Source organism: Gopherus flavomarginatus, chromosome 3 (genome assembly GCF_025201925.1).
Source record: "Gopherus flavomarginatus isolate rGopFla2 chromosome 3, rGopFla2.mat.asm, whole genome shotgun sequence".
NCBI classification, from domain to species: Eukaryota; Metazoa; Chordata; order Testudines; family Testudinidae; genus Gopherus; species Gopherus flavomarginatus.
Genome location: NC_066619.1, coordinates 14143009 through 14160169, shown reverse-complemented (window position 1 = coordinate 14160169; position 17161 = coordinate 14143009). Strand labels below are relative to the sequence as shown.

Here is a 17161-nt window from a genome sequence, read left to right as displayed (position 1 = left end):
CATTTAGACAACTTTTTTGCGCACTCAGACATAACTATTCCTCCAACAGGCTTCAAAGGAAGAAATGTTTTCATTTCTATTTTTAAATACTTAGGAGTGTTTCTCTGTTTAAATAGGAGGCATGCTGATACTACAGTGATGGGAGCCATAAGACCATAGCTAAAGGGAAAGAAAACTGGCTATGAAGAACTATAAACAAAGGGTTATAAGCAGCACATTTTGTTGGGAGGGGAAGTGTCTAGTCGGAGTACTGTAGTGTCTTAATCTTCATCAGTGATCTGAAAGAAGTGATAAGTGAATTAATGAAACTCACAGATGGTATGAATTAGGGAGCAGTGGTAAACACCAGTGAGGACTGAAAATTGCAAACTCAGATCTGATTTAGAAAATATAACCAAGGAAAAATAGACCAAAACAGCTTAATAATGGAGAAACCCCAAAAGTAGTAATGGTACAAGTGTACACCAGACTAGACTTGATTTTTGCCATATGATACAGTAGTAAATAGACCAATACCTTCACATATGTAGCAAAAGGTGATGTAATATCACAGGAAGGTAATGGGTGTGGCCACACCTGAAATAGTGTGCTTTGTTCTGAGTTTGACCAAAAAGATGGTGACAAATTAGAAGGCGTTCAGAGGAGAGCATCTAAAGTTATGGGGCCAAGAGTGCTTAATTTTCAGGAAGAGTGAGTTAAATGTTGTTTCATTCGAGTGACAGTTGTGTGGGATATGCCTCCTAATATTGACAGAGTGTAAATAACAAGAACAGGTGGAGGTGTTATTTGACATAGTAAAAGGAAGTATAACTGGGAGTACAGGGTTGCAGGAAGAAGGGGAAAACTTAAGGTAAATCGGGGGAAAATTTCTGGTAGTGAGATCTGTAGTACTGAGGAATAGTCTTTCAAGTGAAGTACTGGTGTCCAGTTCTTGTAATCTAACTTAGACCATGCAAGATATTAATAACTGTATTATAGAGAACTATTGCACACTGGAGGGAGGATAGAACAAATTAATCTCTCTCTACATTATTACTTTTTCCCAGAAGCAAACTCCTGTCTTGAGCTCTGATCCATTCTACTACTGGTATTGGAGATGTCTAGATACAATATTACTCTCCTGCAGTTGTTCACTTGGGAGCCTGCTAAAGAGACGTGGGAGAAAGTAATAGTATACTCTGGTTTCTCTTCAGATACTTTAGTCTGAAATGTGCACTAATAATGATTATGTGGTCAGGCATGTGCTTATGTGTAAACAGTTTTATATTCTGTTTTGGGTCACCTTTTGAGATACCTACCATAAAACGGACAAACACATGACTTGACATCTGGCCAAGTTCTCTGTTTGTGTAAGAGGGTGGAACTTTATGAAGACGTGCACAGTCTTGAACCAATTGTGAATTTATCCCACTGATTGCAATAGCTTCAGAATTTGGTCAGCAACCTAATAAATAGCTTTTCTTAAGAAGAAATTCCATTTCTGCACCATCATTAATCTATTAAAAAAAATTCAAGAAGGTGTGACATTTGTTTTATTGAACTAACAGATAATTGATTTACATTTAATTCTGCTAGCATATTTTATAATCTTACTGTATTGTGAGGTATGTCTGTTACCCGTTTTATTTCATGAAGTTGTTTTTTCAAATAAAAGGCAAGGAAACTTTTTTTCCATCCTTAATCATATTTTCCTTCCTTTGTAGAACTACTCCATGTCTGTCTATCTCGTTCGGCAGCTTACTTCAGCCATGCTTTTGCAAAGGTTAAAAATGAAAGGTATCAGAAACCCAGATCATTCCAGAGCACTAAGTAAGTTGGTTGAATTTTTCTACTTTTGTTGCCTGTCTGTGATAGATTAGATTAGATAGATAAATAAATCAATCTAGATTTAGTGACAGGTTCCAGATTTACAGCATGCAGGTTTACAGAAGTCTTCTATCCCCAGTAGAGAGAGAGATTGCACTGCATTTGCTCATTCCAGACCATGAGGGGAACACCTAGTCAGTGTCTGGACTCTCTCCTGATATTGCTAAGAGCACCTCTGCAGTGATGGGCTGTAAAATGTAGCACTTGTGTTGACATCAATATCCATTAATCTCTCCACATATGAGGTGCCATTCACCTTCCTGTGAAATGTAAAGACTTTTTTGGAGGCCCCCTTGGAAGGTTGTATTTGATTCCGCCTGTATATAAGTTAGGGCCCACTCCTGCAAACACCACTTTGCCTAGTGCTAACTGCTGTGGGTCATCAGTGGGATTACTCTTGATGGCAGTAAGTACTCTGCCTGCCAGTATTTGCAGGATTGGGCCTAAAACTAGGAAATCGATGCAAATTTGATACTTGCTGTAAGCAAATTTCCCAGTTTCTCAGTTTAGATGACTTTACATGAAAATTAAGCAGTATATTAATGAGTATCTACTCAAACACCTGAGTGGCAAGAATGGCATTTTTAATAATGGTTATGTAATGTGTTTTTCATTGTACTAGTTAAAGAAAAGCTGACCGCTGATCCTGATAGCGAAATTGCCACAACCAGTTTGCGGGTATCTCTGATGTGTCCTGTGAGTAAAGTTGTGAAGTATAATATGGAAATAAATGTTGGAGGGGGGGGGGGAATCATCCTTTATTTTTGTTCATCTTAAATTCAAAATTGGATTATTATAAAAAGGATCCACAACTCAGAACTTTGTAAAATAGCATTTACTGTTAGAGGAATTTCTATAATATAGTAAGTGGTATATTTTTTTTAAATACAAACAGTAGTCAACAAGTTAAAGTATAAAAGTGCAGTGAGAGCATCCAGTGCAACATACTTGATCATGTGTACCTCTCAAGACATTTAAACAGCAGAGGAAGTATTGTTGTTCTCTTCCTTCCCCCTCCCCCTTTTTTTTTTTTTTTAAGAGAGTGAAACTGAGGCATTAAAAATTGACATGACTTGCCCAGAGTTTCTCAGCAGATAAATGGCAGAGCAGGGAGCAGAGTTTAGATCCTCTGATTCAAATGTCCTACCTACTATACCAAACTACCACCGTTTTATAAGAATAAGCCAACTCTTGACCACTTTGACACTGATTGTCATGAGACCTACAAATAACTTTGGGATTCTCTTTGAGCCTGTTTAGATTGAAATCATGCTGGAAATAATGCTGCAAGTCTGTAGTAGTGTAATCTTTTAGCAAGAACAAGATGACTAGAGGAGTCAAAACTCTTTAAGTTTTATTCCCAGCTCACAGATTTGTTTGTGACTGTGACCAGCTGAGTGATGTGCTTTGTTCTTCAGTTTACCCATCTGAATTGGTATTATACCCACTTTATAAGTCAGACTTCACTAATCGGTGTTCATAAAGCACTTTTGAGATCCTCGGATAAAAGGTACAAAATGCTATGACTGCTTCAAGCATTTTACTGTAACAAAATCATAGCAATAGAATACTGACATAGGGCCAGCACAATCTGCTATTAAAAATGCCTCTGCTGGGCCTTGACATTTAGAGACACAACCAGTGTCTCTGTGAATGACACAGTCCTGTATTCTTTCTGCACGTACAACTCCTGTTGACTTTGTTAGGATTTTATGAGCCTACCAGGACCTTGGGATTGGGCATTATTTACCAGCAAGAAACCATTCTTATCCTGTGACTGGTTTATTTCATTGTTCTCTCTGAAAATATATTTCAGTTCCCTCTTGTCTGTCATGCTGATATTTGTTTCTATTGCATCTCCTGCAGCTGGGAAAAATGAGACTGACAATCCCATGCCGTGCTGTTACCTGCACACATCTGCAATGTTTTGATGCTGCTCTTTATCTACAAATGAATGAAAAGAAACCAACCTGGATTTGTCCTGTCTGTGACAAAAAGGCAGCTTATGAGAGTCTGATATTAGATGGGTAAGAGATTGAGTTTGTCATTTACCTTTTTTACAGTAGTTCTGTATCTTAGAATATGAATACAGCAAGTACAAACCTGTGCTATTGTTTCAACATTGAGATTTGCAGTTTCTGGCTCTTATTTCAATGTTACTTTATTTCCTTGAATATTCAGAGATGTCAAGGCCAGAAGGGACCATTTATGATCATCTAAGATGACCTCCTACATAACACCAGACCATAGAGGTCCCTCCAGTAATTCCTGCTTATAACTTCTGTTTGAGCTATAGCAGAACTCTAAGGCCTGGTCTACACTAGGCATTTATACCGATTTTTAGCAGCGTTAAACCAATTTAATGCTGCACCCTTCCACACGACGAGGCCCTTTATATCGTTATAAAGGGTTCTTTGAATCGGTTTCTGTACTCCTCCCCGACGAGAGGAGTAGCTCTGAAATCGGTATTAGCATATCAGATTAGGGTTAGTGTGGCCGCAAATCGATGGTATTGGCCTCCGGGCGGTATCCTACAGTGCACCACTGTGACCGCTCTGGAAAGCAATCTGAACTCGGATTCACTGGCCAGGTAGACAGGAAAAGCCCCGCCAACTTTTGAATTTCATTTCCTGTTTGCCCAGCGTGGAGCTCTGATCAGCACGGGTGGCGATGCAGTCCCACATCCAAAAAGAGGTCCAGCATGGACCGTACAGGAGATACTGGATCTGATCGCTGTATGGGGAGACAAATCTGTTGTATCAGAGCTCTGATACAGAAGACAAAATGCCAAAGCATTTCAAAAAAATCTCCAGGCTATGATACAGAGTCCACAGCACAGTGCTGTGTGACAAGCGTAACAGAAAGCCAAAAAATCACATGGACGCTCATGGAGGAAGGGAGGGAGGACTGAGGACTCCAGCTATCCCACAGTTCCCGCAGTCTCCGAAAAGTATTTGCATTCTTGGCTGAGCTCTCAATGCCTGTAGGGTCAAACACATTGTCTGGGGTGGTTCAGGGTATATCTCGTCAATTTACTCCCCCTCAGCCCGCTCTCCCCCCCCCCCCCCCCCGTGAAAGAAAAGGGGAAAAAATCATTGCTTGACTTTTTTCAATGTCACCGTATGTCTACTGCATGCAGCTGGTAGACGTAGTGCTGTGGCACTGAACAGCAGCATCCCCTCCCCTCCCTTCCCTGGTGGCAGATGGTACAGTGTAGAAGGACTGGTAGCCATCCTCGTCGTCATCCCGTGAGTGCTCCTGGCTGGCCTCAGGTGAGGTCAGCCGGGGGCACCTGGGTAAAAATAGGAATGACTCCCGGGTATTCCCGGCAGACGGTACAGAAGGGCTGGTAATCATCCTCATCATAGCAACTGGGGGCTAAACTCCATCAGCCCCCCTCTCCCCCCTTCATGTCTAAAGAAAATATTCTGTACTGCCTGGACTATCATAGCAGTGGGATGCTGGGCTCCTCTTCCCCCCACCGTTTAATGTCCTGCCTGGACTATCATAGCAGCTGAAGGCTGCCTCCCCCTCATTTTTATCTCTCTAAAAAGTCAGTGTTTCTTATTCCTGCATTCTTTATTACTTCATCACACAAATGGGGAGACCCTGCAACGGTAGCCCAGAAGGGTTGGGGGAGGAGGGAAGCAACGGGTTGGGTTGTTACAGGGGCACCGCCTAGAATGGTATGCAGCTCATCATTTCTGTGGGATCTGACACGGAGCGGCTGTGCTCTCTGGTTCTCTGGTACACTGGTTCTCTAGTACACTTGCCCCATATTCTAGGCAAGACTGACTCTATTTTTAGATACAACATAAAGGAGGGAATGACCCGGGGGTCATTACCATTTTTGTCTTTGCGCCCCCAGCCGACTTCAGCGAAGGTCAGCCAGGAGCACCCATGACAGCAGCAGATGGTACAGAACGACTGGTAACCGTCTCTGCTACCTTGCAAAGGCAAATGAATGCTGCTGTGTAGCGGTGCAGTACCACCTCCGTCAGCAGCATCCAGTACACATACGGTGACAGTGACAAAAGGCAAAACGGGCTCCATGGTTGCCATGCTATGGCATCTGCCAGGGCAATCCAGGGAAAAAGGGCGCAAAATGATTGTCTGCTGTTGCTTTCACGGAGGAAGGAATGAGTGATGACATTTACCCAGAGTCACCCGCAACACTGGTTTTGCACCATTATTCATTGGGATCTCAACCCAGAATTCCAATGGGCGGGGGAGACTGCGGGAACGATGGGATAGCTACCCACAGTGCAACGTTCTGGAAATCGACGCTAGCCTCGGTATATGGACGCACACCACCGAATTATTGTGCTTTGTGTGGCCGCGTGCACTCGACTTTATACAATCTGTCTTACAAAAACAGTTTATGTAAAATCGGAATAATCCTGTATTGTAGACATACCCTTAGAAACGCATCAGTCTTGACTGAGACTTCAAGTGATGGAGAAATCACCATGTCACTAGGTCAGGGGTCAGCAACCTCTGGCACGCGGCTCACCAGGGTAAGCACCTAGTGGGCCGGGCCAATTTGTTTACCAGCTGTGTTGGCAGGTTCGGCCGATCACGGCTCCCACTGGCTGCCGTTCGCTATCCCAGGCCAATGGGGGTGATGAGAAGCAGCTTCCCCCGCTGGGATGTACTGGCCGTTGCTTCCCGCTGCCCCCATTTGCCTGGGACGGCAAACGGCAGCCAGAGGGAGCTGTGATCGGCCGAACCTGCCAACCCGGCAGGTAAATGAACCGGCCCGGCAGGGTGCTTACCCTGACGAGCCGCGTGCCAGAGGTTGCTGACCCCTGCACTAGGTGTTTGCATAGGCAGGCTGTACTCCTGAAAGCTTTTTATGGAATTGGACTGTAAAATATTTTGTAACTGCTTAAATCAGTGTCAAGCATTTATTCCAAGGCTATAATTTTATCTTTAATCCCTATTACTCCCCTGAAAAGGTTCATAAATACTAGTAATGCTCCCCAGGTGGAGTGGGTGATGGATGTTGTATTCTGAACAGACTTGAAATCCGTAGAGAAGGACAGCTGCAGAAGTGTGATTGTAGAGTAATGTTGTTGTTATACCCTGGGTAGATGAAACTTTTTTTTTTTTTTTGTTTTTTCTCTGTAGCTTCCTTGATGCATTTCATACTCCATCATAGCTGGATTTTAACTTCATCACTTCTGATTTAGCTCAGGACTGTAAACAAAACCAAAGCAACTCAACTTTATTTTCCAGGCTCTTTATGGAAATCCTTAATGAATGTTCAGATGTGGATGAGATTAAATTCCAAGAAGATGGTTCTTGGTGTCCTATGAGGCCTAAGAAGGAAGCTCTGAAAGTGTCCAGTCCTCAGTGTACCAAAATAGAAAGTATGTATATTTGTGTACTGAACGTCAAATGGATAAAAATATCTAAACATTGTAGACTCTCGGATGTAACTGGGATAACCCTTTTAGCTAGCAGCAGTGAGTTTGGGGGCTTAGTATCCTAGCCCTTCACCCATTTAGGTTTTAAAAACCATCCCTTTCTCTCAATTTTTATTTTATTTTTTTTTAATTTCATGTTGATTCTTTTGGGAAATGAACTGTTCATTATCATTGGGAGAGGCACAAGAAGCAGTTTGTTCCCCTCTGGTAACACCGAGATGTACTGGATGATCTAGGTCTTTTTGGGCTGGTCTTCACTATGGCGCTAAATTGGCATCACTGCGATTGATTTCCGTGGTGTCAATTTAGCGGGTCTGGTGATGACAACTATAAGTTGACTAGAGAGCGTTCTCCCAGCAATATAGCATGATGTAGACACTGCATGAAGTTGGTGTAAGTTACGTTGCTCAGGATCTTTTCACACCCCTGAGTGACGTAACTTACGTCCACTTAAGCGGTAGTGTAGATAAGGCCTTTGTGGCTCCCAGTCTTTGGTGCAGGGAGTAGTAATCCCAAGGCTGCTTCTGAATTCTGATTTCCTATGTTGAGGCCAGAAAGCCCATGTTTCAGTTAAGTACAGTAGAATTTGAGAAGCTGCTCATACCACAAATAGAAATGGCTGATGTTAACATCACTTAAACAATCATGCTTCTCCTTTAGGTTCCAGTGTTGTCAGCAAACCATGTTCTGTGACAGTGGCCAATGAGGTAAACAAGAAGAAAGTAGATGTTATCGACTTGACAAGAGAAAGCTCTTCCGATGAAGAGGAAGATCCTCCTGCCAAAAGGAAATGCACATTTATGTCTGAAACACAAGGAAGCCCTACCAAAGGGTTAGTTAATTTTGAAGTTAGTTGTTCTGTAATGTCTCAGATAAGCTAACATGTGGATGGACTTGTAAATATCTCTTCTGGATGCAGTTCCAAATTTCCACATCAGAACTTCTGTTAGCTTTCTGTAAGAAGTAACCTGGATTAATATATGGTATCTTCGTACAGGTGATTATTTTATATAGTTTTACATCACATGGAGATTTGCTCTCACTTGCTGTGTATGCAGGAATGTACTTCCTTGGTGTGATAGCTGTGGCAGAGGGGATCCCCAGTGCAAAATGCTGATGCATTCCTGCTAAACTAGCTTTCATTTAAGGGCTGAAAATACCACAAATAGTAAAGGGCCTGCATCCTGAAATCCTATAGTGCTGTTTCATTGATATGCTGAAGTCCAGCATGTCAGCCTTGAAAGGGAAACACTGAATCAACTCCTAGATTTTCCTTCCAGAGTTTGCATGCAGCTGAATTTCTTAAACCTGATCATCAGCCAGAAGAGACAGAAAACACTATGAGAGAGGAGAGTTAAGTGGGATAGAAGAAGAAGCAATGGGAGTTAACGACCCTCCCCCAAAAAACCACAAAACCCAACCCCAGAAGATTGGCGGAGATGGCAAAACGCCGTCCTGCTAAAAACAAGGCGGCCACATTAATTCCTGATACAATTCTGTTGCTTTAGTAGAGTTGCAAGGGGGATGGATTTTGTTCAATGGCTTTTGTCAGGCCCTGTCAGAAGTGCCACTTCCTAAAAGTTCTGTTCTCTCATCATCCCCGTTTTTCCCAGCTAGACAAAGGATTCCCAACTTCCAGTGAAATTACTTATGTTACGAACATTTTTTCTCTTCTGGGTCCCTCCAATTTTTTATATCGCTCAGCAGCAGTCCGTAACTACATCTTCCCATCAGGGCATTTCAGTTGGAGTACTTTGGGGGCCTGAGAGACCTTTAGATACTTATCTAAAGAAGGGGATTACAGTAAGTCTTCGCTTAACATTGTAGTTATGTTACTGAAAAATCTCGACTTTAAACGAAACAATGTTAAGTGAATCCAATTTCCCCATAAGAATTAATGTAAATAGTGGGAGGGAGGGAGGATGGGTTAGGTTCCAGGGAAATTTTTTTTCACCAGACAAAAAACTATTATATATACATATACACACAGTATAAGTTTTAAACAATTTTATACTGTACACAGCAATGATGATTGTGAAGCTTGGTTGAGGTGGTGAAGTTAGAGAATGGAAGAGGGTGGGATATTTCCCAGGGAATGCTTTACTGGTAAATGAGAACCAGCATTCGGCTGAGCCCTCAAGGGTTAACACATTGTTAATGTAGCCTCACACTTTACAAGGCAGCATGAATGGAGGGAGGGGAGACAGCATGGCAGACAGAGACACACCCTGTGTGAGAGAGAGAGGCACATTGCCCCTTTAAGTATGCAGACACCACTCTAAGTGTGTTGCCTTTTTAAGTAGATCAGGACATTGAGACAGCAGCTGTGGCCAGCAAGCTCCCTTTGTCCTGTCATGTCCCGACCCTGCTCTATACGGGGAAGGGGTAAGCAGGGGGGGAGGGAGACACCTTGACAGCCCCCTCCTTCCCCTCCTCCTCCCTCTTCCCGCACTCCCCCTCCCCCCCCGCACAGCAAGCAGAAGGCTCCTGGGAGCAGCTCCAAGGCAGAGGGCAGGAGCAGCACATGGCAGTTGGGGGAGGGACAGCTGAACTGTTGGCAATTGGTAGCCTGCTGGGTGGCTGCTGCACAGAGAACTTAAGGGAACGGGGAGCTGATGGGTGGCTGCCAGTCCCTGCTCTTCCTGCAAGCAGAGGACAAAGCAGGCGACTGCCAAACAACATTGTAAGGGAGCATTGCGCAACTTTAAACAAACCGGGATGACTTTAAGTGAGGAGTTAGTGTATTTGTTAGACTGACCATTATTGGAGCTGACCATTGCTCGCCAACCCACTCCAGAGGGTCAACCTTCTGGCATCACTGACTGACTGGTCACAATCAAATTTCCTACAATATCTGAGAGTCACAGCATAGTAGCTCCTGTCCTTTCCTCAGGTAAAATCTTCACTCCATGCCCCAACTTACTTTTCTCCCTTTTGCCACCTGCTGAAGTACTGAGCATGCCCTGTTCACTCTGCAACAGGTGTTTACTGCTCTTTGGCAAGTCTATAGCAGAAATTACTTTTCATAGATTTCCAGTGGTGACCCTCTTTGAAGTCCCATCACTTGTGAGAGCATCAGAGGAGTCCTGTTGCCAGACTTCTTCCTCCTTCAGTACTGACTGCAAATGTAAATAATTCTAAATATCTTCAGGAAAGAATAGGTTTAATAGTAACGTCAGATGCCAATGACTTCCTTTCATAATGCTGCTGCTGCCACTTTTTGGCAAAATGGGTGCAACCAGCCATATGTTTATGTCCTATGTTGGTCTGCAGTATTCCTGTCTGTTTTCTGAGCACAAAAACATCAGACATGCTTTTGTAGAATTAAGATGTCTCTTAAGACATCTTTTTCAGTGTCTAGAAATGTATGTGTTCTGGCATGTTTCCTGTGTAAGTTTCTATCACTGACTTGGGGTTACAAAAAGATCTTATTCAAATATGTGAAGGGATAGTTGGCCCAGTGGGTTACTGTATTGTCTTGCACCTCTGGAGAGCTGAATTTAACTCTTGCTTTAAGTTGTGAATGAAGATGAGTTTGGTGTTTTCATGCCATACATTGGTAAGAAAGTTGGTCCAGCATTTATCAGTCCTCTATGTGGCACTAGAAGTCAGCATTGATAAACATGGGCATAGCGATATGTGGGGAAGTTTAAACAAGTGCCAGCTTGTCTTGTTCCTGGCTCCAACTAGTTCTCAGTTCCTCACTTCCCCAGAGTACTTAATTCACTTACAAATAGCCATTTATATTCCTGGATGATAGTGTTATAAATGACTGCAGCACTGTACTTTGTTTTAATGCCAACTTGCTCTTATGTCACAGCTGCTGTTGAGAGCCAAGATACGTTCATGTTATAATGAAGACTGTTATGAAAGAGGAGATTAGAGTGGAGTACTGTGTAGTGAGTAGCCACGCTATAGTTGTGTTGTAACATAGTGACCTTGTGAATGAGAATGCACTGTGGTGCAGAATTTCTCTCCTCTTAACTAACAGCCAGATTGTTTGTAATTTCCCATGTTGTTTAAAACAGGGTTCTCATGTATCAGCCTTCTACTGTAAGAGTGCCCAGTGTGACAACGGTTGATCCTGCTGCTATTCCTCCTTCATTAACAGACTACTCAGTACCATTCCACCACTCACAAATATCCAGTATGTCGTCAGACTTGCCAGGTAGGTGGTGGTTAATTTTTTTAACATATTCCAACACTCTCATTAATAACTAATGAGGTATTGCCTTACTGAGCCAGATTCTACTGAGCACTGCACTGATGCTACATCTAAACAAGAACAGTGCAAGCAGGTCACTAGGGTGTCTTTCCATGCTCAGGTTCCAGTCGTATAGCTTCCTAAATGGTGACGTCAAAAACATGGCTCTAATGAGCGCAAACTCGAGTTTGTGTGTTGGTAAATCAGCTAGAGATGGATCACTGTGATGGATTACCTTTCATTAGTGTGATTGCCTGGCTGATGTGCTTCAAAACCACATGACAGGGAGAGTAAGCATCTAAAGTTGTGACCGCTCACCTCAACCTTACCTTGTCTCTAGACAAGGAGAGAAACCTTTTACCTTGATCTAGCTGGTTGAGGTTGTCCCTAATGTTACTCTGTCTAGCCTAGGAAAAAGGTTAAGGTGAGCTACAATGTGTAAGCTCTGACCTCTGTTGCCTTTTTTATCTAGACATACCCTAAATGCCCATGATGCATTCTTCAACGCTGCTGCTAATAGCAATCAGAAGGTGGGAAATGATGGTATTTTCTATCTTCGCTCTTTACAAGAATGCTGTTTGTGAGGATTCTTGGGATTCTTTCTACCTACGCTAGTACACAGAGCCTCATGGTTTCAGCCAACACCCACCTCTTTCCCTGACCTGTCCATGTCCTCCCTGCTACACTTGTGACTTTTTTTCCTGTTCCAGCCCCCACCTGGATGATGGCATTGTGATTTATCACCTCCTCTGTGTTTCACTGCGCTCCCTGGTTCTTTTATTGCTCCCTCCCTCCCAACATGCCTCCCTTAAGAAAACCCAGTGTCTTTCTGCAGAATACTCAGAAAAGCCTTCAGTTTACCTTTGTTCATTTTAACCTTAAGGAGAGAATTAAAGTTCTAGAATTTCACAGTGAGAATTGTGGATCCCTTATGGGCTCGGTAGAGAAATCTCTTGAATCAAATCTCCCATCCACCCTCTGAGAAAATGGGGGGACAGACAGGCTGCTGGTGAGGGAACACCATTGCCTAGGTCCGGTTGGAGGCCAGGGCTGGCTGGCAAGGGAGGGAGTAGGAGGTGAGTTCTACAGTAGCCCATTCCATTCTCAATTCTTTCGTCTTTCTGTCAGTATGGAGAAGGCAAGGCCAGGATTTTCAAAAATACAAGACTAAAGTGTCTCTAACGTTGGTAGACTTCTGTTTTTGAAAGTTCTGCCCTAAATGCTTAAGCACTGAAGGTATATAAGATGGAAGAAATTTAGTCACTGCTCCTTGAAGCTTGTAGTTCGAACTGCTTCTCCATTCCTAATGTTTGCAGACTGCTTCAGCACAACAGGAACGATGTTAGAAGTGTTTCCTTTGCTGGCTGCCTTTGGATGGAGGAGAGGCCTGCTGATCGGTGGTGGATTTGGTCATGTTGTGACCTTACTTCGCTACAGCATGCTTACTATTATGACACACTTTATGTCCAGTTGATTAAAAGTTACGATCACACAGTGAATCTTGTGCTTTGCATACACTTGCAATATCTCCAGTTAGCTACCTCCTCATCTATGCAACCATGTTAAAATCACCCCAGTGTATCCAGTGAATACACCATCATCACTCTACCTTCATCTAGGGAAAAAAACCACTTGTAACTAGACAACTTTATTTTTCCTGGCTCCTGATAATTTCAGACAGATATTACATGTGTCCTTCACCAAGTACTCTATAGCTAACACTAAGCAATTAACGGTAATAAAATGTTTCTGAAAGCTGTACAACTATTGATAACAGAGGAGACCAGCATTAATCTCTTATTTTTCTAGGTTTGGATTTTCTTTCACTAATCCCAGTTGATCCACAGGTATGTTTCTTGGCGTTTGTTTGTTTTTAAATTTAAGTGTTTTTCATGTTTACACACTTCAGAAAAATGAATTGCAAACAGTCTGGACCAGTTGAGTGGTCCGATTAGTCAGAAATCCTGTCTCAAAGAGTAGCTAGTACCAAACATTGAGAGGAAAGCACAAACCATCCTATGATAGACCAGTATAGAATAACTTTTCAATAAGGGAAGACTCTCTTCTCCTACCCCCCCTACCCCCACGTAGGTAGGTAGCTAGGTCCTTTTCCCAGAAACATGAGTTTCCATCCCTTTGTAACGTAACTTGACTGTACATAGTCAATCGGGCCTATTATAATCCATTCCCCTGCATAGGCAGTAGGCTATATCGGATATTAAATGGATACTACACTTGATCTTAATTAAATAGACAAGATGAGACTAGGATTTGAGACGGATTCTGATCCTCTTCTGAGCTTTTAGGACAGCTGTCATCTGCCCCACCCTTGGAGAAAGAGGAAATACTGTAGCTGTGTCAGATGGGCAGGGGCATGCACAGGAATTTAAATTTGAACACTTTTGGAGGGACACTGAACGCACAAGTGTGTGGACCCTCCCTTCCCCCCATGTCTCAAAATGCCTCTGGTGGGAAAGCCCAGCAGTGAGGAAGCAGCATCTTCCCTTGCAGCAGAACTCTCCATGTCCCTGCAGCCTGGGCAAGGAGGAAGGAGCAGGGCACCTTGTTGCAGGCTTCTCCCCCCACTCCTATAGCTGCAGCCTGCTGCTGTGCTTCTGGAGTCCCAGCGCTGCTGCCTGCTTCGCAGACACAGCTGAGGTGAGTCAGGGCCTGGAGGCAGAGGCAACAGGGACTCCAAAAGCAGAGAAGGAGAAGCAGCAGGCTGCAGCTGTAGGGATGGAGGGAGGAGGCGCTCAGCCAGCAGCACTGCCATTTTCTCCTGGCCCACGGCTGCAGAAACACAGATTGGGGCTGGGGAGGAAGAGCCCACCCCACCCCGCCCTTTTTGCATGCCCCTGCAGATGGGCCAGATAGCAGGGGACTCTGAGTTGGGAATCCAAAGGCTGCCAAGTTGGGATTGATAGAGGCTGTACACAAAGGGTATAGATTGAATACATTGCTGTAAAGCAACTCCTCCAGCCAATTCAAACATTACAGTCTGATTCCAAACTATTGCTGTGACCTGAGGTCCCAGGGTGGGATAGTTTTTAAAGACACCACACAAGTAAGAAATGAATCTATTTAAAAACTAGTATAGTACATTTTTAGGGTGCATCAAGTAGGTAAAGACTGAAGATACTCCTATCCCTTTTGGGTATGGACTCATTAAAACCTACTAGAGATTTAGTAGTGCCTTAAACACTCCCTGCTGTATTCAACCATAATAATGCTAGTTTAAAAGGAGGTTCTGCCAATTCAGGAAACCTATTTTGGATTCGCATGAGTTCAGTTTAACCCGCCCTTCCCCTCTCCTCCCCTCTCCCCCCGCCCCCCCCAAATCAGACTATTGCAGCCCATTTGTCATTGGTAAAATGTTCTTAGAGTCAAGTATCTCCTGCTGTTAAGTGGCTGCACTTCAGTGTTCTTGTAGACACTGCATTTGCGAAGCACATTTGTGTCATTGAGGAGTAAAGGTGCCATGTAAATATAAGGTGATTACACAAATGACAGGAGACCCTCTTATACTTGCACATCTGCAGATTGAGGTAAATTTTCCACTAATGAGATGTCATCGTAGCAACACAAGACCTTGCTACAGTTTTGTACTAAGATTTCATAGTATGCCAGTAAACGTCCTGTAGCGCATGTATTAGAAGTAATGAAGTGTTGTTAAAACTAACCTAGCCTTCTCAAATAAATGAGCAGAATATAGTTTGATGCATTCTTTGCTTGCTGTGTTCTTGCTTGCTGGTTTGTAAAAGTCTGGTTCTTATTGTGCATGTATTAGCAAGTTTCTGTTGTAGTTAACTTACTTGTTGTAGGGAAGCTGCATCTTCAGAGCTTACTTTTCCCTTGTGCAATTAAGTCTCTTCCTTATCGGCATCATTGTTTGTTTCAAGCAGTACTGTCCTCCCATGTTTTTGGATAGTCTCACTTCAACCTTAACAAACAGCACCCCTGGCAATATCATCACATCTACCAGCCACCAAGAGAGCAGCACTCACGTTAGTTCTTCAAGCAGGAGTGAGACAGGAGTCATAACCAGCAGTGGGAGCAGCATTCCTGACATCATCTCATTGGACTGAAACACTGACAGCAAAAAAACTCTAGGAGTAATTGCACAAAGCTGCTTGTCGTGACTGGAGAAGGAACTTCAGTGTCTTGGAAGCTATTTTGATATTTATTAAAAAGACATATTGATTCTGTTGCCTTCTGAAAGTCGAGTAAAACTACATCTACAGTAGGAACTGAAATGATTAGGACTTTTTTTTTTTTCTTGGTCACAAAATATTTGGAGTGTAAAAGACAGTCAGAACAAATGTACCATTTGGCTTGTTCTGGGGAAACTGACTTCGTTTTGTTGGATGGACTCCTATACAGCAATAATGTAAAAAACAAACTTTTTTTTTTAAATAAAAAAGGCACTTAACCACTCTAGAATGAAAACAGCATACGTTTATCCTGGATACAAGAAAAAGGTGCAGAAGTCTGCAGTGTTGAATTCTTTCACTGCAGCCTGTAATAAACTTCATTTACAATAATGAGGGTTTGTGAAGTAGCCATGATTTGTGCTATATTTGTTTGTTCCTTACATCCTTCTTTCCCCTTCCTCGGCAAAAAAAAAAAAAATCCTGTATATAGTTTTTTCCTGTGGTGTTCACTTATGAATGCAAATTCCTAAAGTGTTCTTCCTTGTGTATTTTGGAGAAAAACTATGCAAACCCTTCATCATAGAGATGTTAATGTGCTTTCAATTCATAATGTAAACACAACAAACTGCTATGCAGAACCTGGCTGTAGTCCTTTAACTTCTGGCCAGGCCTCTTGTATAAGGTGGAAAGTTTTTAAAAAAACAAAAAAAACCTGTTCAGACTATAAAATCCTTGTTCTTCCTTCATGTAATTGCCTACCTATACTAGTTCATAAAACTAAACTGTCTTTCAGTGCAGCTGTTGGAATCACAAAGTAGTTTCTGATCTGTCTAGTCTGTCCCTTGTCCAGTGCAGGATTGTTCTCTGTGCATATTTGCCAAAGCTTTGTCTAGTTGAGCTTTAAATGATTCAAACAGCTTCACCCGCCTTTTTGGCTACTGCACAGTATGACACTAGGTTTGGGAAACTTTCTTCACTCTTTCAGCCCATTGTTCCTTGTTATAACTTCATGGTAGACTAGAGGGTTTCTTTGTTGTGATGATCAAACCACTGTCTGCCTGGTCAAAATATACATATGGGGCAAATCATGCAAGGTTTCTTAATAGTACTATTGTGTATAGTGTCTAGAAGGGTTTGCTGATCAGGACTATAATTAATCAATCTTTCTTCCTAATCCCTCCCTTTTAATATTTCTTTGCTTTCCTCTTACCTGATATTTTCTTTGGTGCTACCCAGAATTGTACATGGTATTCTATGGATGATCTCAGTGCTGTATGTTGGAAGGGATTACAGACCAGGAAAGTGGTAAGGAAATGCTTAGCTTTAGAGCTGGAATCTTGGTATTGTCTATATATCTTGACATTGCATCCTTTCCAAGTATAATGTTTCTGTTGACTATATTTAAAATTCTTCCCATAACAACTCACTTTCATTCTTTCCTGTCTCTTCCCTAATATCTTTAGGTACTAGATGAGGAAGTGTTGCATTTAGTTCAGTGTGGTTTACGCCTC

At 42.6% G+C, this 17161-nt stretch overlaps 1 protein-coding gene across 5 annotated transcripts in view; it reads left to right on the top strand.

Annotated features, from left to right (window-relative positions):
- Window positions 1–15904, top strand: part of PIAS2 (protein inhibitor of activated STAT 2) — a 55915-nt gene extending 40011 nt beyond the window's left edge. For 3 of the 5 annotated variants that reach the window (XM_050944713.1, XM_050944711.1, XM_050944715.1), the window contains 8 exons: window positions 1704–1809; window positions 2489–2562; window positions 3733–3893; window positions 7105–7238; window positions 7956–8127; window positions 11324–11463; window positions 13309–13346; window positions 15399–15904. In XM_050944713.1, coding sequence (XP_050800670.1) covers window positions 1704–1809; window positions 2489–2562; window positions 3733–3893; window positions 7105–7238; window positions 7956–8127; window positions 11324–11463; window positions 13309–13346; window positions 15399–15584 — 1011 coding nt within the window. In that variant the 3' untranslated portion in view covers window positions 15585–15904. The other 2 variants (XM_050944712.1, XM_050944714.1) reach the window with 2 other exon arrangements.
- The last annotated feature ends 1257 nt before the right edge of the window (window positions 15905–17161 follow it).